This window comes from Theropithecus gelada, chromosome 13, assembly GCF_003255815.1.
Source record: "Theropithecus gelada isolate Dixy chromosome 13, Tgel_1.0, whole genome shotgun sequence".
NCBI lineage: Eukaryota > Metazoa > Chordata > Mammalia > Primates > Cercopithecidae > Theropithecus > Theropithecus gelada.
This window is the reverse complement of record NC_037681.1, coordinates 46,707,075-46,727,877: the sequence shown is the minus strand read 5'-3', so window position 1 is coordinate 46,727,877 and position 20,803 is coordinate 46,707,075. Positions and strand designations below refer to the sequence as shown.

Genomic DNA, 20,803 nt, shown 5'->3' with positions numbered 1-20,803 from the left:
ATAAGACATAAAGAAGTATGTCATTTCAAAAGGAGGGAATGCTATCAGCAAAACACACCAGGGTGGAAAAGCACAATGCATGTTCAGAAAATGCCAAGCACTTTAGTTTGACTAGAGACTAGCATGTGAAGAGTGAAGTATATAAAAAGGTTAAAAAGGAGGTTTGAGCCAGTTAAAAGTTGTAGGGAATATGGGGAGTTACTAAAGGTATCTGAATAGAGAAATGACAAGAGTGAAAGCAATGCTTCAGGAAGAGGCACCTGACAGTGTGAATGACAGGCTGCAGAGAGGGACACTAATTAGTAGGCCTCAACTGAGATGAAATGCAGTAGGAATAAGAAGCTGGTGGTAGGTGAGACATTGAGGAAATAAAAATGATAAAATGCAGCAAAGATGAGGCATAAGGCCTAAGGACAAGAAGAGAATCTCCAGTTTCTATTCTGGGTAACGAAGATAGTGGTAGTGTTAATAGAAAAAAGGAAGTCAGAAGCAGCAGCAAGACTGACAGACAAGATGCAGAGTACAATTTCAGATACTGAAATTGAAGTGTTAGTGAGATATCCACATGCTAATGTCAAGGAACTCAATCCAAGGGTACTTATTAGGAACTCAGAACACAGGTGAGGGCTAGATATAAACAAGATATAAACATGGGAATCTTAACTAAGACTGTAGAGTGAGACTCACCATTACCAAGGGAATGAGGAGAAAGCCAGAGTTTAGGATAAAGCCCAGTGGAACATCTTCATTTTATAGGCAGAAACAGAGGAGCCTGTTAGAGACAGGCTGTCTCACTGAATTATACACTTTTTCGCCCAAAAGAAACAGTTTTGTTAACTGAGTGCTTTAGAATTAGGCTAATTGTAAAAATTCAGAATAAGGAATTAAAAACTCTTATAATTACTGTTAATCTTGCTCACTAAAGTATATTCCCCAGTGCCTAGATCAGTCTGTGGCATAATACATTGTTGAAGACTTTATGAAAAGATGAATCCCAAACTCCCTATCCAAATACTACAGATTTCTGTGATACAGGGTTGGGAAAGTTTTTGTCCTGAAGTAGCTAAAATATTCCCAGAAAGTCTTTTCTCATTATTTACTGGCTTAACAATTTCCCATTTTCAATGTAACTCCTATGCAGTTATTACAATACTCAATTCATAAACTACGTATTAATTAGGTTTTATACATTTTCTCACTATACCCATTCCATCTCCACAAGTCTGAGGTCCAGATATGCTTTAGAATTTTTTTTCTTAAAAAGGTAATTCAGGGCATATATCATATATTATCAGAGACTCCCCAGTAGGACACAGAGCAGCATCCTGTGATCAAACATCTAAGTATTTCTATAGCAAAATGTCATGAATAGTCACACTAGGTAGAATAAAGATTATAAACTGCTTCATGTTCATTCAAGACTGGTTTGCAACAAATAGTTCATGTCAGGTCAGGATTTTTGCCAAAAACTGTGGGCCTCGAACACATAGATGGTACATCAAAAGGATCTTATGGAGTGTTGTCAAAAGTCAGAGCTCACGGGTCACTCTCAACTTTTCCCTATTCCTCTCAGCAGTCCTTGGCAACCAAATCCTTCAGCAGCACTTAAAGACCTGCTCATCTGTAATAACAAATGCGCAAAAGCCTCTGCCTAAATATGTAGCTTTTAACTAAATTTTCCCCTAATTCTTCTAGACGTCACTGATTTCTTCCTTTTCCAAACTCTTGCAGCTCTGGTCAGCATGACATCTACCATATCAGTATTTAATCGTGTAGCAGGTTATGTTGGTTTTATGAGAACAAGTCGCTTTTATCTGAAGAGATCTAAGCAACTTGAAGTCAGGGTCTGCTATTTTACATGTATTTAAACACTATGTACTGAGTGTCTACGATACTGGGGATAAAGTAGTGAACAACGCAGTACTCACTTTCACAAAATTAACATTTTAGTTAGAAAAGAGAGATAACAAACAAGCAGGAAAGTAAATAGATAACATGTTACATGGTTTGAAGTGCTATGGAGAAAAATAAAGCAGGGAAGGAGGAGAGAAGAATGCAGGACAAGCCATGCGGATAATCCTCATGAAAAGCATTCTTGGCAGAACAGACAGTATAGTCTAGCACAGTAGGCTTCCCTGCCCACTCCCTGACCACTCTCTGTACCAAAAAAGAATTGATCACTTCCTTATGTGTTCTCCCACTGTGTTCTATCATAGTATCTGTTTTTTAATTATTACATATGGCAGTATTACTTCCCAAACTTAAGCAAAAATTACGTCTTATTCCAGAGGTTGCTAAATACTTTTTAAAGGCCGCATGATAAATATTTTAGGCTTTGCAGGCCGTAAGTCTTTGTTGCAACTATTTAGCTGTGTCTTTATTGCAGGAAAGCAGCCATAGACAACATATAAAGGAATGAGCATAGATGTGTGCCAGTAAAACTTTACTAACAAAAATAGGCTACACATCAAATTTGGCCCACAAGTAGTGGTTTACCAACTCATCTTATTCTGCGAAACTCTCACAATGAATGACAATATTTTTTGTAGAGAAACTCAAAAACATATTTATCAATTTGAACAGGATACTAATAAACTCTAGTTAAAATGAATTAAGCACAGGAGAAAATGTTATTTTAATAGGTGGCTATCCTTGCTGATTCACCAGTCACTGACTATAGAAAGTATTTACCAATTCCTTACCTAGAGTGTAGGCTACGAAGTTGAGGATGCCCACTACAATCCAAACCCAGTCAGGCACATGCTTGTGACCTGGTGCTGAAAAGGAAAGCAACTAAGATTTTAATACAGTTTAAGTATAGCAGTTCTTACCATAGCATATACTGACAGTGAGAAGTGTTGCTATTTGTTCATTAGAAGTTAAAGTACTTTACAATATATTTTGAATCCAGAATTAGGTAAATAATATCAGGAAACTGATAAAACCAAAAAAGCAATTCCCAGCCCCTCATAAACAGTAAAGCATTTATTTTGAGCTTTTATCAAAACTCAAGACTGAGTGTTTACCTTTACTTGAAAACAAATACTTTTCATGTGCCCACAATGAAAAATAATGTATTTTTGGAATTTAAAAACTAACTGCATTTAATCTAATTCTTGTTGTTTATGATTGTATTACAAACTTGTATTGAGCATTCACCTTATCCTTTCCTATACTATTAATTAGCTAGACAAAAGACCTTTTGATTTGGATATAGATAGATCACCTCAACTGAATGATGTGGGCATCAGAATCATTCTGAAATATCTGGAGCTCACTTTTTCCCCTAAGACAAAACAACTGAGAATCAGAAAGTCTGGGTTCTAGTCCTGGCTTTGTAATCAACCAGCAGTGTAACCTTGAATGTATCATTTAATCTCTCCCATCTTGTATTTTCCAAATATATTGGGAATAGATGGTTTATCTAGTCCTTCAACTTATATGATTTGGGGAGATATATATAACATTTATGTATGTTTGCTTCCCTTAATAACTAAGTAAACAATCTTATTTAGAGTTGTCAAAGAAAATAATATTTCTAGTTACAAAGATACATTCTTTAGGGTGTCCTCAGGATTAAAATACAAAAAAAATAAAAAATAAAAAAATTTTTAGAAACCCACAATACCCAAACAATGCTTAACAAAATTTAATCTTACTCTTTATTCATGTGTACTTTATGATCTTCTCATGCTTCAGAGTTGGCATTTCCAACTTCAATTACCATTTTATTACATGTACAGAAGCTATGACTAAAAGTTTCAGTAAAGTTCCACATATGTATACTTTCAATATTCAGAATTTCTATAATATCAAAAGTCTTGGTGAGGCGCAGTGACTCACACCTGTAATCCCAGCACTTTGGAAGGCCAAGGCGGGTGGATCATTTGAGGTCAGGAGTTCAAGACCAGCCTGGCCAACACAGTGAAACCCTGCTCTACTAAAAATATAAAAATTAGCTGGGCATGGTAGTGTACACCTGTAGTCCCAGTTACTTGGGAGGCTGAGGCAGGAGAATTGCTTGAACCTGGGAGGCGGAGGTTTCAGTGAGCCAAGATAGCATCACTGCACTCCAGCCTGGGCAACAGAGCGAGACTCTGTCTCAAAAAAAAAAAAGTAAAAAGCGTCTTAAGTGTTTGAAACTCCAAATTTTTCTACTAAAACGATGTTGTCAATGGTATTCAGTTTCTCCGGGTCAGTCCAGAAAAGTCTGCTGAACTCATACACAGATGAATTATAACGCTAACACTCCTGACTACACCATTTCTAAGTATTACTGTTGGAAAATAAATTCTCTTAGAATGCAAAAAACGCCCATCTATCTCCATCTTTCTATTCCTCTCAATGCAATCAACCGACTGAACAATAAAAACAAAACTTGTCTCCAACTATTCCCTCATCATCCCAATTCTTTGGCCTGGGGCAGAAGCCTGGTGTGAAACAGAGTGAAGATAAAACAGGTGAGCGAGAAGATGTTGGAGCAGAGGGCGGGAGCAGGCTGACCACTGGCTCCAAAAGGGCCTCCTTCCACTCTTCCCCAATAAGGGTCCAGACTTAGCAATAAATACTTAAGGTCTAAGAACCGTTTTCAGAGGAAACTAGGAGTCATTCAAGTCAAGTGGGGATGCAGGGAAGGAAGAAAGATAATCACATTTCCTTCAGAAGAAAGGGGATTTTTCTTTCCTGACTAGAAAAGGAGAAGGGATATTCCTAGAGCTGACAGGTAAACTGAACCCTGTTTGTATTCGTGTTTAGGCAAAGTTTTGAGTTTTAATTTTCCATCTTCATGCAAACCCAATTATTCTTTATCTGCCAAAACCTCACTGCTTTTTAGAAAACATATCTAATTCAACAGGCAAGGTGCTGCCACTATAATATCCAAAATTTTTTGGAAATATGAACATTTTAACAGAACCAGAAAATAAGCAACCACATTTCATTTTTCTCTACTCAGACATTTTAAATTTTATAATAAAGTAATATTCTTACCTGAGGCATAGAAGTCAGGATCAAAGTATGCCATTAGTAGAAAATTGAATACAACCAGCAGAAAGCCAGAAAAAGTTATCAGATTGGGCGCCAGCCAAGTAGGAAATACCTATTTTTGCAAAATAATTATAAAATAATTAAAGTAGAAGAATCTCTGTCCAATATATACAACATGCAAATTGAAGTCATAAGTTTGAAAGATCATATGGAGAAGTTATAGACATGTAAACCATAATCTCCATTAGCATTATTTCTTCCATCCTCTATATTTTAACTACCTCTATAGTTAGCAAACTTCTATAACATTAAGTCTATTTTAGAAAATTTTAAATGGGATTTTACAAAAATGACAAATCCCAGGGTATAAACTTCAACAGTATGATAAATCAAAAGGTATGTGACTAAGGAAACGGAGGATGGGAAGGGTAGTTTCTCTAGATATCTTACGAAACTGAGAGTTGCATTTATAATACTCCATAAAATAGGTTAAAATCTTTAAAACGTACTAAAACAAGAAAGTACATGCATATTAATTATCTTACCTTTACTATAGTGTTCCAAAATGGATGCATGACATACAGAGAAAGTGGATTGGTATCCACAGCACTGTACTGTTAAGAAATTAAAGAAAATATTCAGAGTCAATCCTTGTCTACTAGTAAACAGAATAACATTTCTCAAATGAAAATAATAGTAAAGCCAGGTGCAGTGGCGCATGCATATGACCCAGCTACTCAAAAGGAAAGAAAGCAATAGTACAAAAATAATACAAGCCAGGCATGTTGGCTCGCACCTATAATTCTAGCACTTTGGAAAGGCAAAAGAGGGCGGATCACTGAGGTCAAGAGTTTAAGACCAGCCTGGCCAGTGTGGTGAAACCCCATCTCTACTAAAAATACAAAAATTTGTTGGGCTGTGGTGGCACACGCCTGTAATCCCAGCTACTCAGGAGGCGGAGGCAGAGGTTGCAGTGAGCCAAGGCTGTGCCACTGCACTCCATCCTGAGCGACAAAGCAAGACTTGAGTCTCAAAAATAATAATAATAATAATAATAATAATAATACAAAAATAACCTGGAGAATACATCTATTTTTATGATGTCCTAATCTGAGTAGCAAAACTAGAATAGCAACATAAATGAGGCAAAGACTATCAAGCACAGTCAGATACTATTTTTATGGGAGAAGGAAAGGGTCACAGCGTAAGTCTAAAGATCAACCCCAAATCACAGAGTTAATCACAGCGGTTGTTTCATTGGCACATACTCATCCAGAGTCCAAATCGCCAGGATAATCACTGACTCATCCTTCACTCTCAATCACCTTTTACATTACAGTGTTTCAGTAGAGAAATTTATATTGCTTACATGCCCTCACTTATTGCAGGATCAGTAAAATGCACACTACATGCATTCAAACACTAACCACACACCTTCTCAACCTCCTTCATCCCTCTCATCTTAGAGGAATCTGTGTTTCCTCTTGATACCATTACGATACATTTACTAGCTGTTAGAGCTTGGGCAAGTTACTTAATATCTCTGCCTTAGTTTCTTCACCTGTAAAATGAAGATGATAGTCCTTACCTCAAGGGATTGTCATAAGGATTAGATAAGTGAAAACAGTACCTGACCTACAGTAAGTACTATGTAAGTATTAGCTATTATAATTACACGTTTTAAGTTCCAAAGGAATGACAGATCCCCATATAGCAGGATACTGAATTGCATAAATATGCAAAGGAAGACAAAATAGGTTAGGGTTGTATGATAAGGGAGCTTATTCCCCAGTTACTGAGCTATTTAATAAGAATGTAAAGGAAATTTTAAAGGACATACACAAACATGTAAAACTTTAAGGGTCATGTTGATAACTTATTCACTCCACACATACACTGCTAGGTATGGGGGAGAACGGATACAAAACTGGTAACAGACAAGTCTTGAACTAGGTAATATTAGCCTAGTTCAAACCCTCCTTGAGGGTTCACAGTATTACCTGGGCGATTATTACCTAATTCATCCATCTGAAATTTACATATTATACTAGTCACACACTTGAAAAAGTTTTTCTTTTTTTTTTTTTTTCTTTTTTTTTGAGATGGAGTGGCTCTGTCACCCAGGCTAGAGTGCAGTGGCGCAATCTCAGCTCACTGCAACCTCCGCCTCCCGAGTTCAACCAATTTTCCTGCCTCAGCCTCCTGAGTAACTGGGATTACAGGCGCGCACCACCACACCTGGCTAATTTTTGTATTTTTAGTAGAGATGGGGTTTCACCATGTCGGCCAGGCTGGTCTTGAACTCCTGATCTCAGGAGATCCACCTGTCTCAGCCTCCCAAAGTGCTGGGATTACAGGCGTAAGCCACCGGGCCCAGTGAGCTTTGCTTATATTTTCTATGTATGCTCAGTATGTATACAAAATAAGTAGTAATCATTTGAGTATCTGATTTTTAAAACTCATAATTAAAGATAAAAATTTCTTTCTGATTAAGTTTTGTGAATATGCAAGAAATACATCAGTGTTTCAAGACTTAAAAGTGTGATGGAACAAAGAAGTAAATAAATAGAAAATGTTTAAAATACCGTTAGCAAAGAGTCAACCAATAAGCCTAATGTTTATTCAAAAGACTCCATGTCTGAGGTTCTTCCATTTCTCCAACCCATCCTGACTAAAATGAAATTAATTGGACAAAAGATCTGAGACAGTAGTAAGAAATGACAATGGGCTGGCCAGGCGTGTGGCTCATGCCTATAATTCCAGAACTTTGGGAGGCTGAGGATCATCTGAGGTCATGAGTTCGAGACCAGCCTGGCTGACACAGTGAAACTCCATCTCTACTAAAAACACAAAAACAAATTAGTCAGGTGTGGTTGCACACACCTGTAATCCCAGCTACTTGGGAGGCTGAGACAGGAGACTCACTTGTACCCGGGAGGCAGAGGCTGCAGGGAGCCGAGATTGTGCCACTGAACTCCAGCCTGGGCTACAAAGCAAGACTCCATCTCAAAAACAAAAAAAAAGAAATGATGATGGGCAATGTGGTTTGCTTCTAATGGCCAGAGGTAGAAACTCTAAAGCTGCATCCAGGCTCTCAGCAGAAGCCCACTTTAATAAGCACAGCAGTCGCCTACTTACCCAAGGTTTCATTTTAACCATAGCCAACCAGGGTCGGAAAATAGGTGAGTACAGTACATACAGACGTTTCGAGAGAGAGAGACCAAATTCACATAACTTTTATTACAGTACATTGTTATAGCTGTTCTATTTTTAGTTGTTGTTAATCACTCACTGTGCCTAAACTTTATCACAGGTGTGTATGTATAGGAAAAAACAGTATATACAGTCACCCCTTGGTATCTGCAGGGAATTGGCCCCAGGACTCTCTGTGGATGCTCAACTCCCTTATATAAAATGGCACAGTATTTGCCTATAACCTACACACATCCTCCCATATATTTTTTGAGACAGAGTCTTGCTCTGTTGCCCAGACTGGAGTGCAATTGCGTGATCTCGGCTCACTGCAAGCTCTGCCTCCCAGGTTCATGCCATTCTCCTGCCTCAGCCTCCTGAGTAGCTGGGACTACAGGTGCCCACCACCACACCTGGCTAATTTTTTGTATTTTTAGTAGTGACAGAGTTTCACCATGTTAGCCAGGATGGTCTCAATCTCCTGACCTCGTGATCCACCTGCCTCAGCCTCCCAAAGTGCTGGGATTACAGGTGTGAGCCACCACGCTGGGTCATCTACTTTAAATCATCTCAGCTTACTTATAATATCTAATACAATGTAAATACTATGTAAATAATTGTTATATTGCATTGTCTTTTTATTTGTATCTTTTGCTGTACTGTTATTTATTTATTTATTTTTTAACATTTTCAATCCACAGTTGGTTGAATCTATGGATGTGGAACCTGTGGATACAGAGAACCTACTGTACAGGGTTTGGTACTGTCCTTGGTTTGGGGCATCCACTGGGGGTCTTGGACTGTATCTCCCATGGGTAAGCGGGGGGCAATTTTATTAGCATTCTTATTAAACATGTACTAAACGTACAACTTTCACTTGTAGGATGGTCTACAGTTTTTTTGTTGTTGTTGTTGTTTGTTTTTTTGAGATGGAGTCTCACACTGTCACCCGGGCTAGAGTGTAATGGTGTGATCTCGGCTCACTGCAACCTCCACCTCCCGGGTTCAAGCGATTCTCCTGTCTCAGCCTCCCGAGTAGATGGGATTACAGGTGCCCGCCACCATGCCTGGCTAATTTTTTGTATTTTCAGTAGAGACAGGGTTTCACCATGTTGGCCAGGCTGGTCTCGAACTCCTGACCTCATGATCCACCCGTCTTGAGCTCCCATAGTGCTGGGATTACAGGCGTGACCCACCGTGCCCGGCCAGGATGGTCTGCAGTTTACAAAGCTTTTCCATAATAGATATCACTCCATCAGAGCCTGTGCAGAATGAAAGAGTTCTGAACTGACAGGACTGCCTGAATTTAAGTCTTCAGACCTGAGGACCAGGAACCAATATGAACCCCTACAGGCTGCCAATGACAAGGTAGAAGGGCCCTACATTCCTCTACTTCACAAAAGTCTGCACCCAGAACCATGAAATACAGCCAGCAGGGCAAATAAAATGAAAAATCACCCCTTTCAAGTCCACCATCCATCAGAAAGCACAGAAGTTGTAAGTTCAGATCAGAAGAAAACCGTTTCAGATATCACATGAATACCTAATATAGTGCACAAAGTAACTGTTCAATGTTCTTAATTCAACTGTTTGCTCATTTTCATTCAGCAGCTTTCCATAATTTAACTTTTATCTAAAAGAATTCTTTAAGGAATGCTATTTTAACTTGAAAAGCTCCTCTTTTAAAATTCTGAAGCTTTAACATGAAATTTCAACTTCAGGAGACCAGGACAAGTATGATACAAGAAGGTCAGTTTACCTAATTGGATTTCAATTATTTGACATTCATTAACAGCTGATGAGTTCAAACAGGAAGAAAGATTAATAGATTACAGAAGGCAGCAAAACTCTGTGCTCTCGCCTTACACACCTGAGTATTTTTCAAGGTCACATACCACTCACGATAAACAAAGAAACTCTAAACTGTTTTATGAACTCACAGGAAGAAGAACGACTTAAACCTTCCACATTCATGAAAAAAATAAAATGCAAACTTTTAAAGGTGCTAGACTAGATTTGGGTTTGTTAATGTTTGTTAAAGGTATTATTTTCCATGGGAGTGACGTTTTGGCCAACACCAGGAAACCTGAACCAGGTAGATAATCCAGTTAAGACCTGGCATGACTTGCTTGGCTCTACAATCTATCGGGCTAGGGTAAGCTAGAGCCCTCAAAACTGCTTGAGGACCACAGGCTGGGTTTGATAGACTCGTTCCATGGAAAACCTCAGAACTCAGAGATGCCTTAACCTTATACACCATTGTATATCTGACCCTCATCTAGGAGAAGAGGTAAAACAGTCATTGGGCCTCAGATCACCAAAAAAAACAAAACAAACTACAAAAAAACTCACCAACTCATTACTTCGAGAAGCAACCCAATTCAAAGTTACAACAACTTTTCCAGATACTAACAAAATCCTCCCCTGCCCTATATCATCTATCCTGTGTTTTCATTTTGCTCTACAAAGTTAAGCAGTCTAATTTTTCTTTTTTTGAGACAGAGTCTCACTCTGTCACCCAGGCTGGAGTGCAGTGGTGTGATCTCAGCTCACTGCAACCTCTGCCTCCCGGGTTCAAACGACTCCTGCCTCAGCCTCTTGGGTAGCTGGGATTACAGGCACACACCACCACACCTGGATAATTTTTGTATTTTTAGTAGAGTCGCGGTTTCACCATGTTGGTCAGGCTGGTCTCGAACTCCTGAGCTCAGGTGATCCACCCACCTCGGCCTCCCAAAGTTCTAAGATTACAGGCAAGAACCACTACACCAGACCTAACTTTTCTTCTAAACTACAGTCTTTCAAATATTTGAAGACAGCTCTCCCTGTCACATCTAAATCTTTTCATCATCTGTTCCTATACTCCTTTTGCCACTGCTTTTTGCCATGGTTTCAGTCTCCATCACCTAGGTCTAGTTTAGTACACCAGGGGTTGGAGAGCTTTTTCTGTAAAGGTCTAGATAGTAAATATTTGAGGCTTTGCAGGCCATATGGTCTTTGCAACAAATACACAACACTTGAAACAGGAAAGCAGTCACAGAAAATATGTAAGCAAATGGGTCTGGCAGTGTTCTAATAAAACTTTATTCACAAAAACAGGCAGACTGGGGGCTTCAGTTTGACAACCCCTGCTTCAAACAATCCAATTTGTTGTTAAATCAACACAAACATGTGGTCTAGGGCAAAAGGAGCATTTCAAGTGGTATATGAGTAGGAAGCAGAACATGACTATAAGCCCCTCTTCCTTGATAACTTATGCTGCTCAAGATATTATTAATTCCTGGGACAACTAAATCACACTGCAGTCACCTGAACCCCCTCAGGCCTTTCTCACATGGACTGAAAAGTCATTTTTCTCTATGCTAATATGAGGTTGATTCCTGGAACACAGGTGCGACACTGCATCTAAAGTTTTAACATTTCATCTTGCTAGAGTCAACTCATTTCTGCCCTCTCCAGATTTCTTCTGATCCTGGCTTAGTTATCCAAGGAAACAGCTATTCCTCCCAAAACTCTCAGCATATAAATCTAGTCATGCTAATAATGCTTTCACTTAAGTCTATAAAAATGCCAATCAAGGTAGACCTTCTAAACATTTCCCTCAAGACTGCTATTACGGACCGGGCATCGTGGCTCATGCTTGTAATCCCAGTGCCTTGGGAGGCTGAGGTGGTCTGGGGAATCACTTGAGCCCAGGAGTTTGGGACCAGTCTGGGCTATAAAAGGTTTTTTTTTGTTTTGTTTTTTGGTTTTTTTTTGAGACGGAGTCTCGCTCTGTCGCCAGGCTGGAGTGCAGTGCAACCTCCGCCTCCCAAGTTCAAGCAATTCTCCTGCCTCAGTCTCTCGAGTAGCTGGGATTACAGGTGCGTGCCACCATGCCAGGCTAATTTTTGTATTCTTACTAGAGACGGGGTTTCACCGTGTTGGCCAGGATAATCTTGAACTCCTGGCCTCAAGGGATCCTCCCATCTTGGGCTCCCAAAGCTGGGATTACAGGCCTGAGCCACCGCACCCCACTGAAACTGGATAATTTATTAAAAAAAAGAGGTTTAATGGACTCATGGTTCCATGTGGCTGGGGAGGCCTCATAAATCACGGTGGAAAGCAAAAGGCACATCTTACATGGCGACAGGCAAAAAGAGAATAAGAGCCAAGCGAAAGGAGTTTCCCCTTTTATAAAACCATCAGATCTCATGAGACTCATTCTCTTCCACAAAAACAGTATGGAGGAAACCGCCCCCATGATTCAATTTCTCCCACCGGGTCCCTCCCACAGTTCGTGGGAATTATGGGAGCTACAATTAAAGGTGAGATTTGGGTGGGGACATAGCCAAAGCATATCAGCAAAAAGCAAGACACTGCTCCCCATACCCCTTAAAAAATAACCACATGTACACGATTCGTGATAAATATTATAAAGGGAATTATCAGAGTATTATGCAAGAAGAGGACAGACAAGAGGACAGAAACACAAGGAAGAAGGCCACATGAAGAGGGAGGTCAAGATTGGCGTTCCGCTGCCACAGGCCCAGGCAGGCCAGGAGCTACTGGAAGCTGAAAGGGGCAAGGAAGGATTCTCGCCTAGAGCTTTTGAGGGTGTGTGGCTCTGCCAATACCTTGCTTTTCTACACTTCTAGCCTCTGTAACTAGGAGAGAATTACAATTCTGTTATTTAAAGCCACTCAGTGTGCGGTAATTTTTATGGCAGCCTTAGGAGGCAAGTAAAGATGGTAACCAGCTCCCAAAAAAGAAGAGAACAAGTGGAGCAGGAAGTATGCCTAGTCAGAGTGGTCAGAGGCAGCTTCTAACGGGCGACATTTAAGCTGAGTCCAAGATGAGAAGGCAGTCAAGTAAAGAATGTACGAGACATAATAGTGAGTGAAAGGTAGATGCTAAAGACAATGTGCTTTCATATATTCCACTCATATGAAGTTCAAAAACAGAATTGATTTATGGCAAGAGAAGTCCGAACAGTAGTCTGGTGAGAGGGACTGATGGGGACCTTCTGAGGCACTAGAAATAATTCTGTATCTTGAGCTGGGTCGTGGTTACACGGGTATATACATATGTAACAATGCATTAAATTATACACTTAAGATCTTAATGTATTGCAGTATTTATACGTAATTTATACCTAAAAAGGAAAAAAGAGAGAAAATAAAGAAAGACTATATGACTCACGTGTGTGTGTGTGGAGGTGGGGATGTAATACATGCCAAGAAACACCTTCGAGGCAGGAAACAATAACACATACAAAGACCACTAACAGAAGTGTTGGAAATGCTGAAGGAAGGCCAATGTAGCTCCAGCATCGTATAGAAGGGCGATATGAAGAGACTAGAGAGGTGGGCAGACATCACCTGGCAGGACCACAGGGAGCTGGATTTTATTCTAAGAACAACAAACGTCCTGATTTACATCTTAAGAGGACCATTCTGATCATGGTGTAGAAAATAGATTTGAAGGGAGTAAAGTACAAACTAGAGACCAGTCAGAAACTAGTATATCAGGCAAGTGACAATTATGGGTTAGTCTAGGAGCAATACAATGACTTGTAAAATACTTTCTAAATATGCTGTGAAGAAGTGTCCATTTTTGATAGATTAGAAATGAATCCCCCTTAATTTAAGAAGGAAATTGGCTCTAACATAAGGAAAACTATGAAAACACTTTCTTGGACCTAAAAGTATGTCCTTTATACATGTATTTAAATCTCTTCTATGTACCAGTAAGAAAACTGAACTGACACACCTTTCCACTAAATACTGAGCTCTGGACAACTTAGTAATCACACTGAGTCCACTGCCCCAAGTAATGCTCTACTATCTACTAACCAGGCATAGTAGTACATGCCTGTAGTCCCAGTTACTCAGGAGGCTGAAGTGGGAGGATCACTTGAACTCAGGAGTTTGAGGCTGCAATGAGCTATGACATGTCACTGTACTTCAGCCTGGGCAACAGAGGGAAATCTTATCTCTAATTAAAACAAAACATCACTAAACTTAAAATGCAAAAAAAGTAGGGTGGGAGGAGGGATAAATTAACCCTAGGACAGAAATAAAGTTTCTTAATGTACTTTTAATCAATACAAGACATGAGGCCAGAAATGCTGGCTCACCCAGGCAAGGTGGCTCACGCCAATATTGCCAGCATTATTGGCTGAGATAGGTAGACAGCTTGAGCCCAGAGCTTCGAGACCAGCCTGGGCAACATGCAGAAACCCCATCTCTACAAAATAATACAAAAATGAGCCAGGTGTGGTGCCGTATGCCTGTAGTGCCAGCTACTTGAGAGGCTGAAGTGGGAGGATCACCTGAGCCTGGGGAGGTTGAGGCTACAGTGAGCCGTGATCGTGCCACTGCACTCCAGCCTAGGCAACAGAGCAAGACACCGTCTCAAAAAAAAAAAAGAGAGAGAGAGAGAGACACTTGAAGAACTACACCCACAGAGAACATGACTCATTGAGCAAGGAGATCTAATTTCAGTGATTACTGTCGTTTACATCTAACAAGTCGGAGAGAAGAGGGTGGCAATAGGAGACTGGAGAATTAGAGCAATGAGACAAATACAAGCAAGTCATGATGACAAACAGGTTTGCTTGCTAGACTTTAAGTAAGCTCTAACAAGATGAGAAGATAAGGCAAAAGGAGGGGTCATTTAGTGAAGGAATTTGAAATCTTTGCTGAGGAATTTGGATATCAAACACATGGAAGCCACTGCAGACTCTTAAATAGGGTGCAGTATTTGAGAAAAATTATTTATTGTCTCTTGTGCTATTACATATGATTAAAAAGATGAAGAAATCTGAAGCCAAAGACTATCTGTGAGACCCAAGCTAGACAGACTCCTCATTACTCTTTCCAACTGTCCATTACGATGCCACCCTTAACTTCCTATCTGAAAATAGTTTCTCTTGGTATAACCTCCAGGGATGTGTATAAATGTGGATATGTTATAGGCTAGCCAATGTTCATTTGTGCAGGGAATCACAAATGTCAAGTGTTATTTATTTACTCTGCATTTACACAGCACTATGTGCCAGGCACTTTATAACTTTTAACTCATTCAGTTTTCAGAATTATCCTATGGGGTAGGTACTGCTCCATGTCACAGATGAGGAAACCTGGTTAGATTAAGTTACCTGCTAAGTATCACACAGCTGGTATGTGGAAACTTTTTCTTAATATTAGTCCGAAAGCTAATTATTTAATCAAAAGCCCTTTATCTCAATTAGAGCTAATCATAAATGAAATGGTCTTTATACTCAACTAAATGCAAGACTAGTAAATTCAGGCCCACTTGCCCCTACTAATAATTTTAAACCAGGGAAAGAGTGAACACTACATTTTCCCCATCTGTATACATTAGATACACATCCAATTAAGCATGTCATTGAAGGTCTTTATTCTAATGTTCATATATCTTATACAAAAACAGCCAGTACCGCCAGGCACGGTGGCTCAGGTCTGTAATCCCAGCACTTTGGGAGGCCAAGGCAGGCAGATCACGAGGTCAGGAGATTGAGACCATCCTAGCTAACACAGTGAAACCCCGTCTCTACTAAAAAAAAAAAAAAAATACAAAACATTAGCTAGGCGTAGTGGTGGGTGCCCGTAGTCCCAGCTAATCGGGAGGCTGAGGCAGGAAAATGGCGTGAATCCAAGAGGTGGAGCTTGCAATGAGCCGAGATCGCACCACTGCACTCCAGCCTGGGTGACAGAGCAAGACTCAGTCTCAAAACAAAAAAACAAACAAACAAACAGCCAGTACCTACAAGGCAGAGTTTATACTTCATTCTTAGTTTTGAGAGGCAGAATAGCACGATGAACATGGACTCCAGACTGATTGCCTGAGTTCAAATCTCAGCTCCACCACTTACTAGCTGTGGGACCCTGAGCAAGTTAGATTTTCAGTATCTCAGTGAAACAGGGAAAATAGTACCTCTATCTCAGATGGCAGTTGTGAATATTAAATGAGATAATACACATAAAGCACTTAAAGCAGTGCCTGGCACAGAGTATACAATATATAAATGTTTGCTATCATTATTATTGTTATTCAGTATTTATGATGATATTGCTTTCCCTCACTGAGCTCCCAAGGCTCGGCCTGGTCACTTACACACCCGCCACTTCCTTGTGCGTCTAACATACCAGGGTCTTGTTAGTCTCTGTGCCTTGGTTCCCATGGGTGTCTTTGAATTGAACACCTTTCCCCAAGTTTCCCTTATGCAGTAGGCAAACTCTTATTTAGCAAAGAATTTCTTAATATTTAAGCACTACAGCAGTTAGAGAAACAAGCCATCATCAGTGAATTGTTATTTCAGAAGGTAGTAAAAGATCCAATTCAAGATGTTTTCTCCAAATAGCACCTAAAAATGTAGTAGCCATCTTCTTACCACTGAATCTCTCCCCCTCACTCCGCAGACGTTTTCCACCCATCTTTCTTGTCTCTGCCAACTGCAGAAATAATTCTTTCTGCCAGACATGTGTAAATCACTATCTAAGACAACTAGAATACATTTCAAGCCTTATTAATGTACTTACAGGAAAGAGAGGGCAGTTCCCCAAATCTAGTCAAGGTGACCAAGATACAATTAAAGATAAGTTATGCTTCAATCAACTGTAATGGATCCAGGCAGTGCCATAATTAACATACTGTATTGTAGTCAGCTTGTAGTCATAATAAATGAAAATCAAAAGATCAAGAATTTCTCATGCTGTTTCTATTGAGGCTCTAAAAGGAAAAGTGTTTGTATCTTTGAAATCTTTACAGAAATGTCCTCTAATAGAGGGCAACTCATTCACAAATGAGATTTCTTTACAAGTTTTCTTTAATTCCAAGTCCATAAGCCACACTTTCATGTGGTTCCATCCAAGATAAGTGACCTGTGCAAAACACTATTATATTTTTTTAAAAATTATATATATAAAACAGTATGCTGTTTCATAAAACCCTGCCTCAGTGACTACCACCTCTATCCACCCAGTCATCCTACCAGAACCTGAGTCATCCCAGACTCCTCCCCCTCTTTTATGTGGCCCTCTATACCACCTCCAGCTAGTCAGTCACCATGTTCTGCCAACCCTGTATCTTCAAATCAAGGATCACAGGGATCTGGCAGGTAAGTTGAACAAAGCATTCCTGCATAAAGCATATGCACTGGTAGAGAAACGGCAAATTAGAGAGCAAATAAAAACAGGGCAAGCACTATTCAGCATCAGCTGATTCTTGTCAAGAGGAAGTTCAGGGCCAGTATTGTCCAATATTCTGTTTTCTTCAAGAGAATTCAGAAATCTGGACTTTTATGAGAAAGACACTATTTATTATTATTATTATTATTATTATTATTAAGACGGAGTCTCGCTCTGTCGCCCATGCTGGAGTGCAGCGGCACTATCTTGGCTCACTGCAACCTCCACCTCAAGGATTCAAGCGATTCTCCTGCCTCAGCCTCCCAAGTAGCTGGGATTACAGGCACACACCACCACGCCCAGCTAATTTTTGTATTTTTAGTAGAGATGGGGTTTCACCCTGTTGGCCAGGGTGGTCTCGAACTCCTGACCTCATGATCCACCCACCTCAGCCTCCCAAAGTAACTGAGATTACAGACGTGAGCCACCGGGCCCGGCTAGAGATACCAATTTTTGAAACAAAGCAAGTGTGGGCCAAATTAAACGTAACTGTTGGCTACATTCAGTGTGCAGGTTAACCTGTTTTGACGTCTATCTTTAGAATCCCCACTCCTTCCTTTCTATCCCCACCCCTTAGTTCAGGCCTTTGACATTTCTTAACCTAGTTTTATGCAGAAGCATCATCCTAAAAGGCCTCCAGATCACCTCTAGCTCTCTCCATCTTCTACACACTGCCAGGATGAGCTTCCTAAAATTGAAATGTGATCCTGTCTAGATTTCAATTTTAAACAGTGGCTCCCCAAAACCTATAGCACTATAATGTGCCTAAGAACCACTTGAGATATTTGGCTTTTTTTTCTTTTCTGAGACAGGGTCTCACTCTGTCATCTAAGCCAGAGTGCAGTGGCATGATCTCAGCTCACTGCAACCTTGACTTCCCGGGCTTCAGCAATCCTCCCACCTCAGCCTCCAGAGTAGCTGGGACACAGGCACGCGCCATCACGCCCGGCTGATTTTTGTATTTTTGGTGAAACTGGATTTCACCATATTGTCCAGGCTGGTCTCAAACTACTGGGTTCAAGCAATCCACCTGCCTCGGGCTCCCAAAGTGCTGGAATTACAGGCCTAAGCCACTGCACCTGGCCTGAGGTATTTGTTAAACATGGAAATAACAGCAATCTATCCATAGTGTATCTCCCAAAGACAGCCACGAATTTGCTAAACACCTCCCGAAGTGATTCTGATGCCAGCAGTCCTTGAACCACACAGTGATCTACACTATCAAATCCAGAAGTCCTTTACATCGAATCATCCCCCTCTGAGAGCACCTCACCTCACTCTCCAGTCTCATCTCCTGCCACTTCACCATTATGTCTAAACACCTTACCTAACTTCTTGTGGTTCCCAGAAAATACCCTGAGGCCTTCATCACTTTATACTCCATTGCTCTCTTGTTCCATAATGCCTTTCTCCCTCCTAACCTGGTAGTACAGTCTCTGATTTATGACAGTTTCACTCATCATTTTTCAACTTTACAATGGTGCAAAGGTAACATGTATTTGGTTGAAAGTGGTATGATAGTCTCTCGAAATTCTGGGCAGCACAGCGAGCCACAGCTCCTAGTCAGTCATGCAATCACAAGGGTGAACAGGCCAGGTGCGGTGGCTCATGCCTGTAATCTCAACACTTTGGGAGGCCGAGGCAGGCAGATCACCTGAGGTCCGGAGTTCAACACCAACCTGGCCGACATGGCGAAACTCGTCTCTACTAAAAACACAAAAATTAGCCGGGTGTGGTGGTGCATGCCTGTAATCCTAGCTACTCCAGAGGCTGAGGCACGAAAATTGCTTGAAGGAAGTGGAGGTGGCAGTGAGCCGAGATTGCGCCGCTGTACCCCAGCCTGGGCGACAGAGTGAAACCCTGTCTCAAAAAAAAAACAAACACCTGTGAACAACCGATTTTCTACTGCACTGCCAGATGATTTTGCTCAAGTGCAGGTGAATTACTCTAAGTGTTCTGAGCACATTTAAGGTAGGCTAGGCTAAGCTATGATGTTCAGTAGGTTACGTGTATTAAATGTATTTTCAACTACAATAGGTCTATCAGGAACAGAAACCCACCATAAATGGAGCAGCATCTCTCTCTCTCCTTCTCTCTATATAATATAAATATATATATTCATCTCTCTAGACTGAGCTTTGCCTTCACCTCCATGCCCTGAAGGCTTTCTCAACTCTAGCTCCCACTCCCTGGAAGTTGCCTCCTCTCGTCTTCCATAGGACCCAGCACTTGCCTAACTGGACTTACTAACTTTTCATAACTGTTCATTTACATGTTCACATGCCACCAAACTGAGTTCTTTGAAGAAAAGAATTTCAGCTTAGCTTAATTTTGCAGCCCAAATGCTATGCCTAACACTGAGTAGACCCTCAATAAATGCTTGGTGAATAAATAAAATCAAACCGTATGATGGCCAGGCACGGTGGCTCGCGCCTACAATCCCAGCACTTTGTGAGGCCAAGGGAGGAAAATCACCTGAGGAATTCAAGGCTGCAGTAAGCTATGATCGCACCACTGCACTCTAGCCTGGGAGACAAAGCAAGACCCTGTCTCTAAAAAAAGATAAGAATAAAAATACTTTCTTATGAAATCTGCAGGAACTAGTAAGGTTAAAGGCCAGATTCTGGTTCTTTAGCATTACCATTAAGATGCAAACACAGTCTCTCTTTACCACCTCTTAATTGTAATACTAATAAATTCACAATTATCATGCTTCCTATAATCAGGATGCTGTTGTTGAAAGCCAATTACCATAATAGCAGAAACCAAGTCATCACGAAACTATACATATAGTTATACACACACACTTATTATTATTATTATTATTATTTTTTGAGTCAGGGTCTTTCTCTGTTGCTCAGGCTGCAACATAGTGGCACAATCATAGCTCACTGCAGCCCAGCTTCCAGACTCAAGTGATCGTCTCACCTCAGCCTCCCAAGTAACTAGGACCACAGGCACGTGCTACCATGCCTGGCTAATTTTGTGTGTGTGTGTGTGTGTGTGTGTGTGTGTGATGAGGTCTCACTATGTTGCCCAACTTCTATCTTCAAGCCATCCTCCACCTCAGCCTCCAGAAGTGCTGGGATTACAGGCATGAGACACTGTGCCCAGACAAATTACCTTCTTGAACAAATCAAACAAAATATTTCACAGAACACTTCCTCCCTAAGGCAAAATGATACAATTTGAAAGTAGCTGCTACACTATCAATTAAAAATTTGCCTTCCCAAGGTTAGATGAGCAAACCAGGACAAAAAAAAAAAAAAAAAAACTTGCAGTTTCACCCTTAGATAAGTGGGGAAAAATCCCTCAACTATAAAGACCTGTCCAAGGGCCTGGCGCGGTGGCTCACGCCTGTAATCCCAACACTTTGGGAGGCCGAGGTGGGTGGATCACCTGAGGTCAGGAGTTCGAGACCAGCCTGGCCA

At 40.6% G+C, this 20,803-nt stretch overlaps 1 protein-coding gene across 2 annotated transcripts in view; it reads right to left on the bottom strand.

The window, feature by feature from the left end:
- Positions 1-20,803, bottom strand: part of SELENOI (selenoprotein I) — a 48,856-nt gene that overhangs the window by 24,655 nt on the left and 3,398 nt on the right. For both annotated transcript variants that reach the window (XR_003115279.1, XM_025354180.1), the window contains exons 2-4: positions 5,532-5,600; positions 4,990-5,098; positions 2,703-2,777 (exon numbers count right to left, since the gene is read on the bottom strand). Coding sequence is in view for 1 of the 2 variants with exons in the window: in XM_025354180.1 (XP_025209965.1) it covers positions 2,703-2,777; positions 4,990-5,098; positions 5,532-5,600 (253 nt within the window). In the remaining variant the exon portion in view is untranslated. The remainder of the gene's footprint in view (positions 1-2,702; positions 2,778-4,989; positions 5,099-5,531; positions 5,601-20,803) is intronic.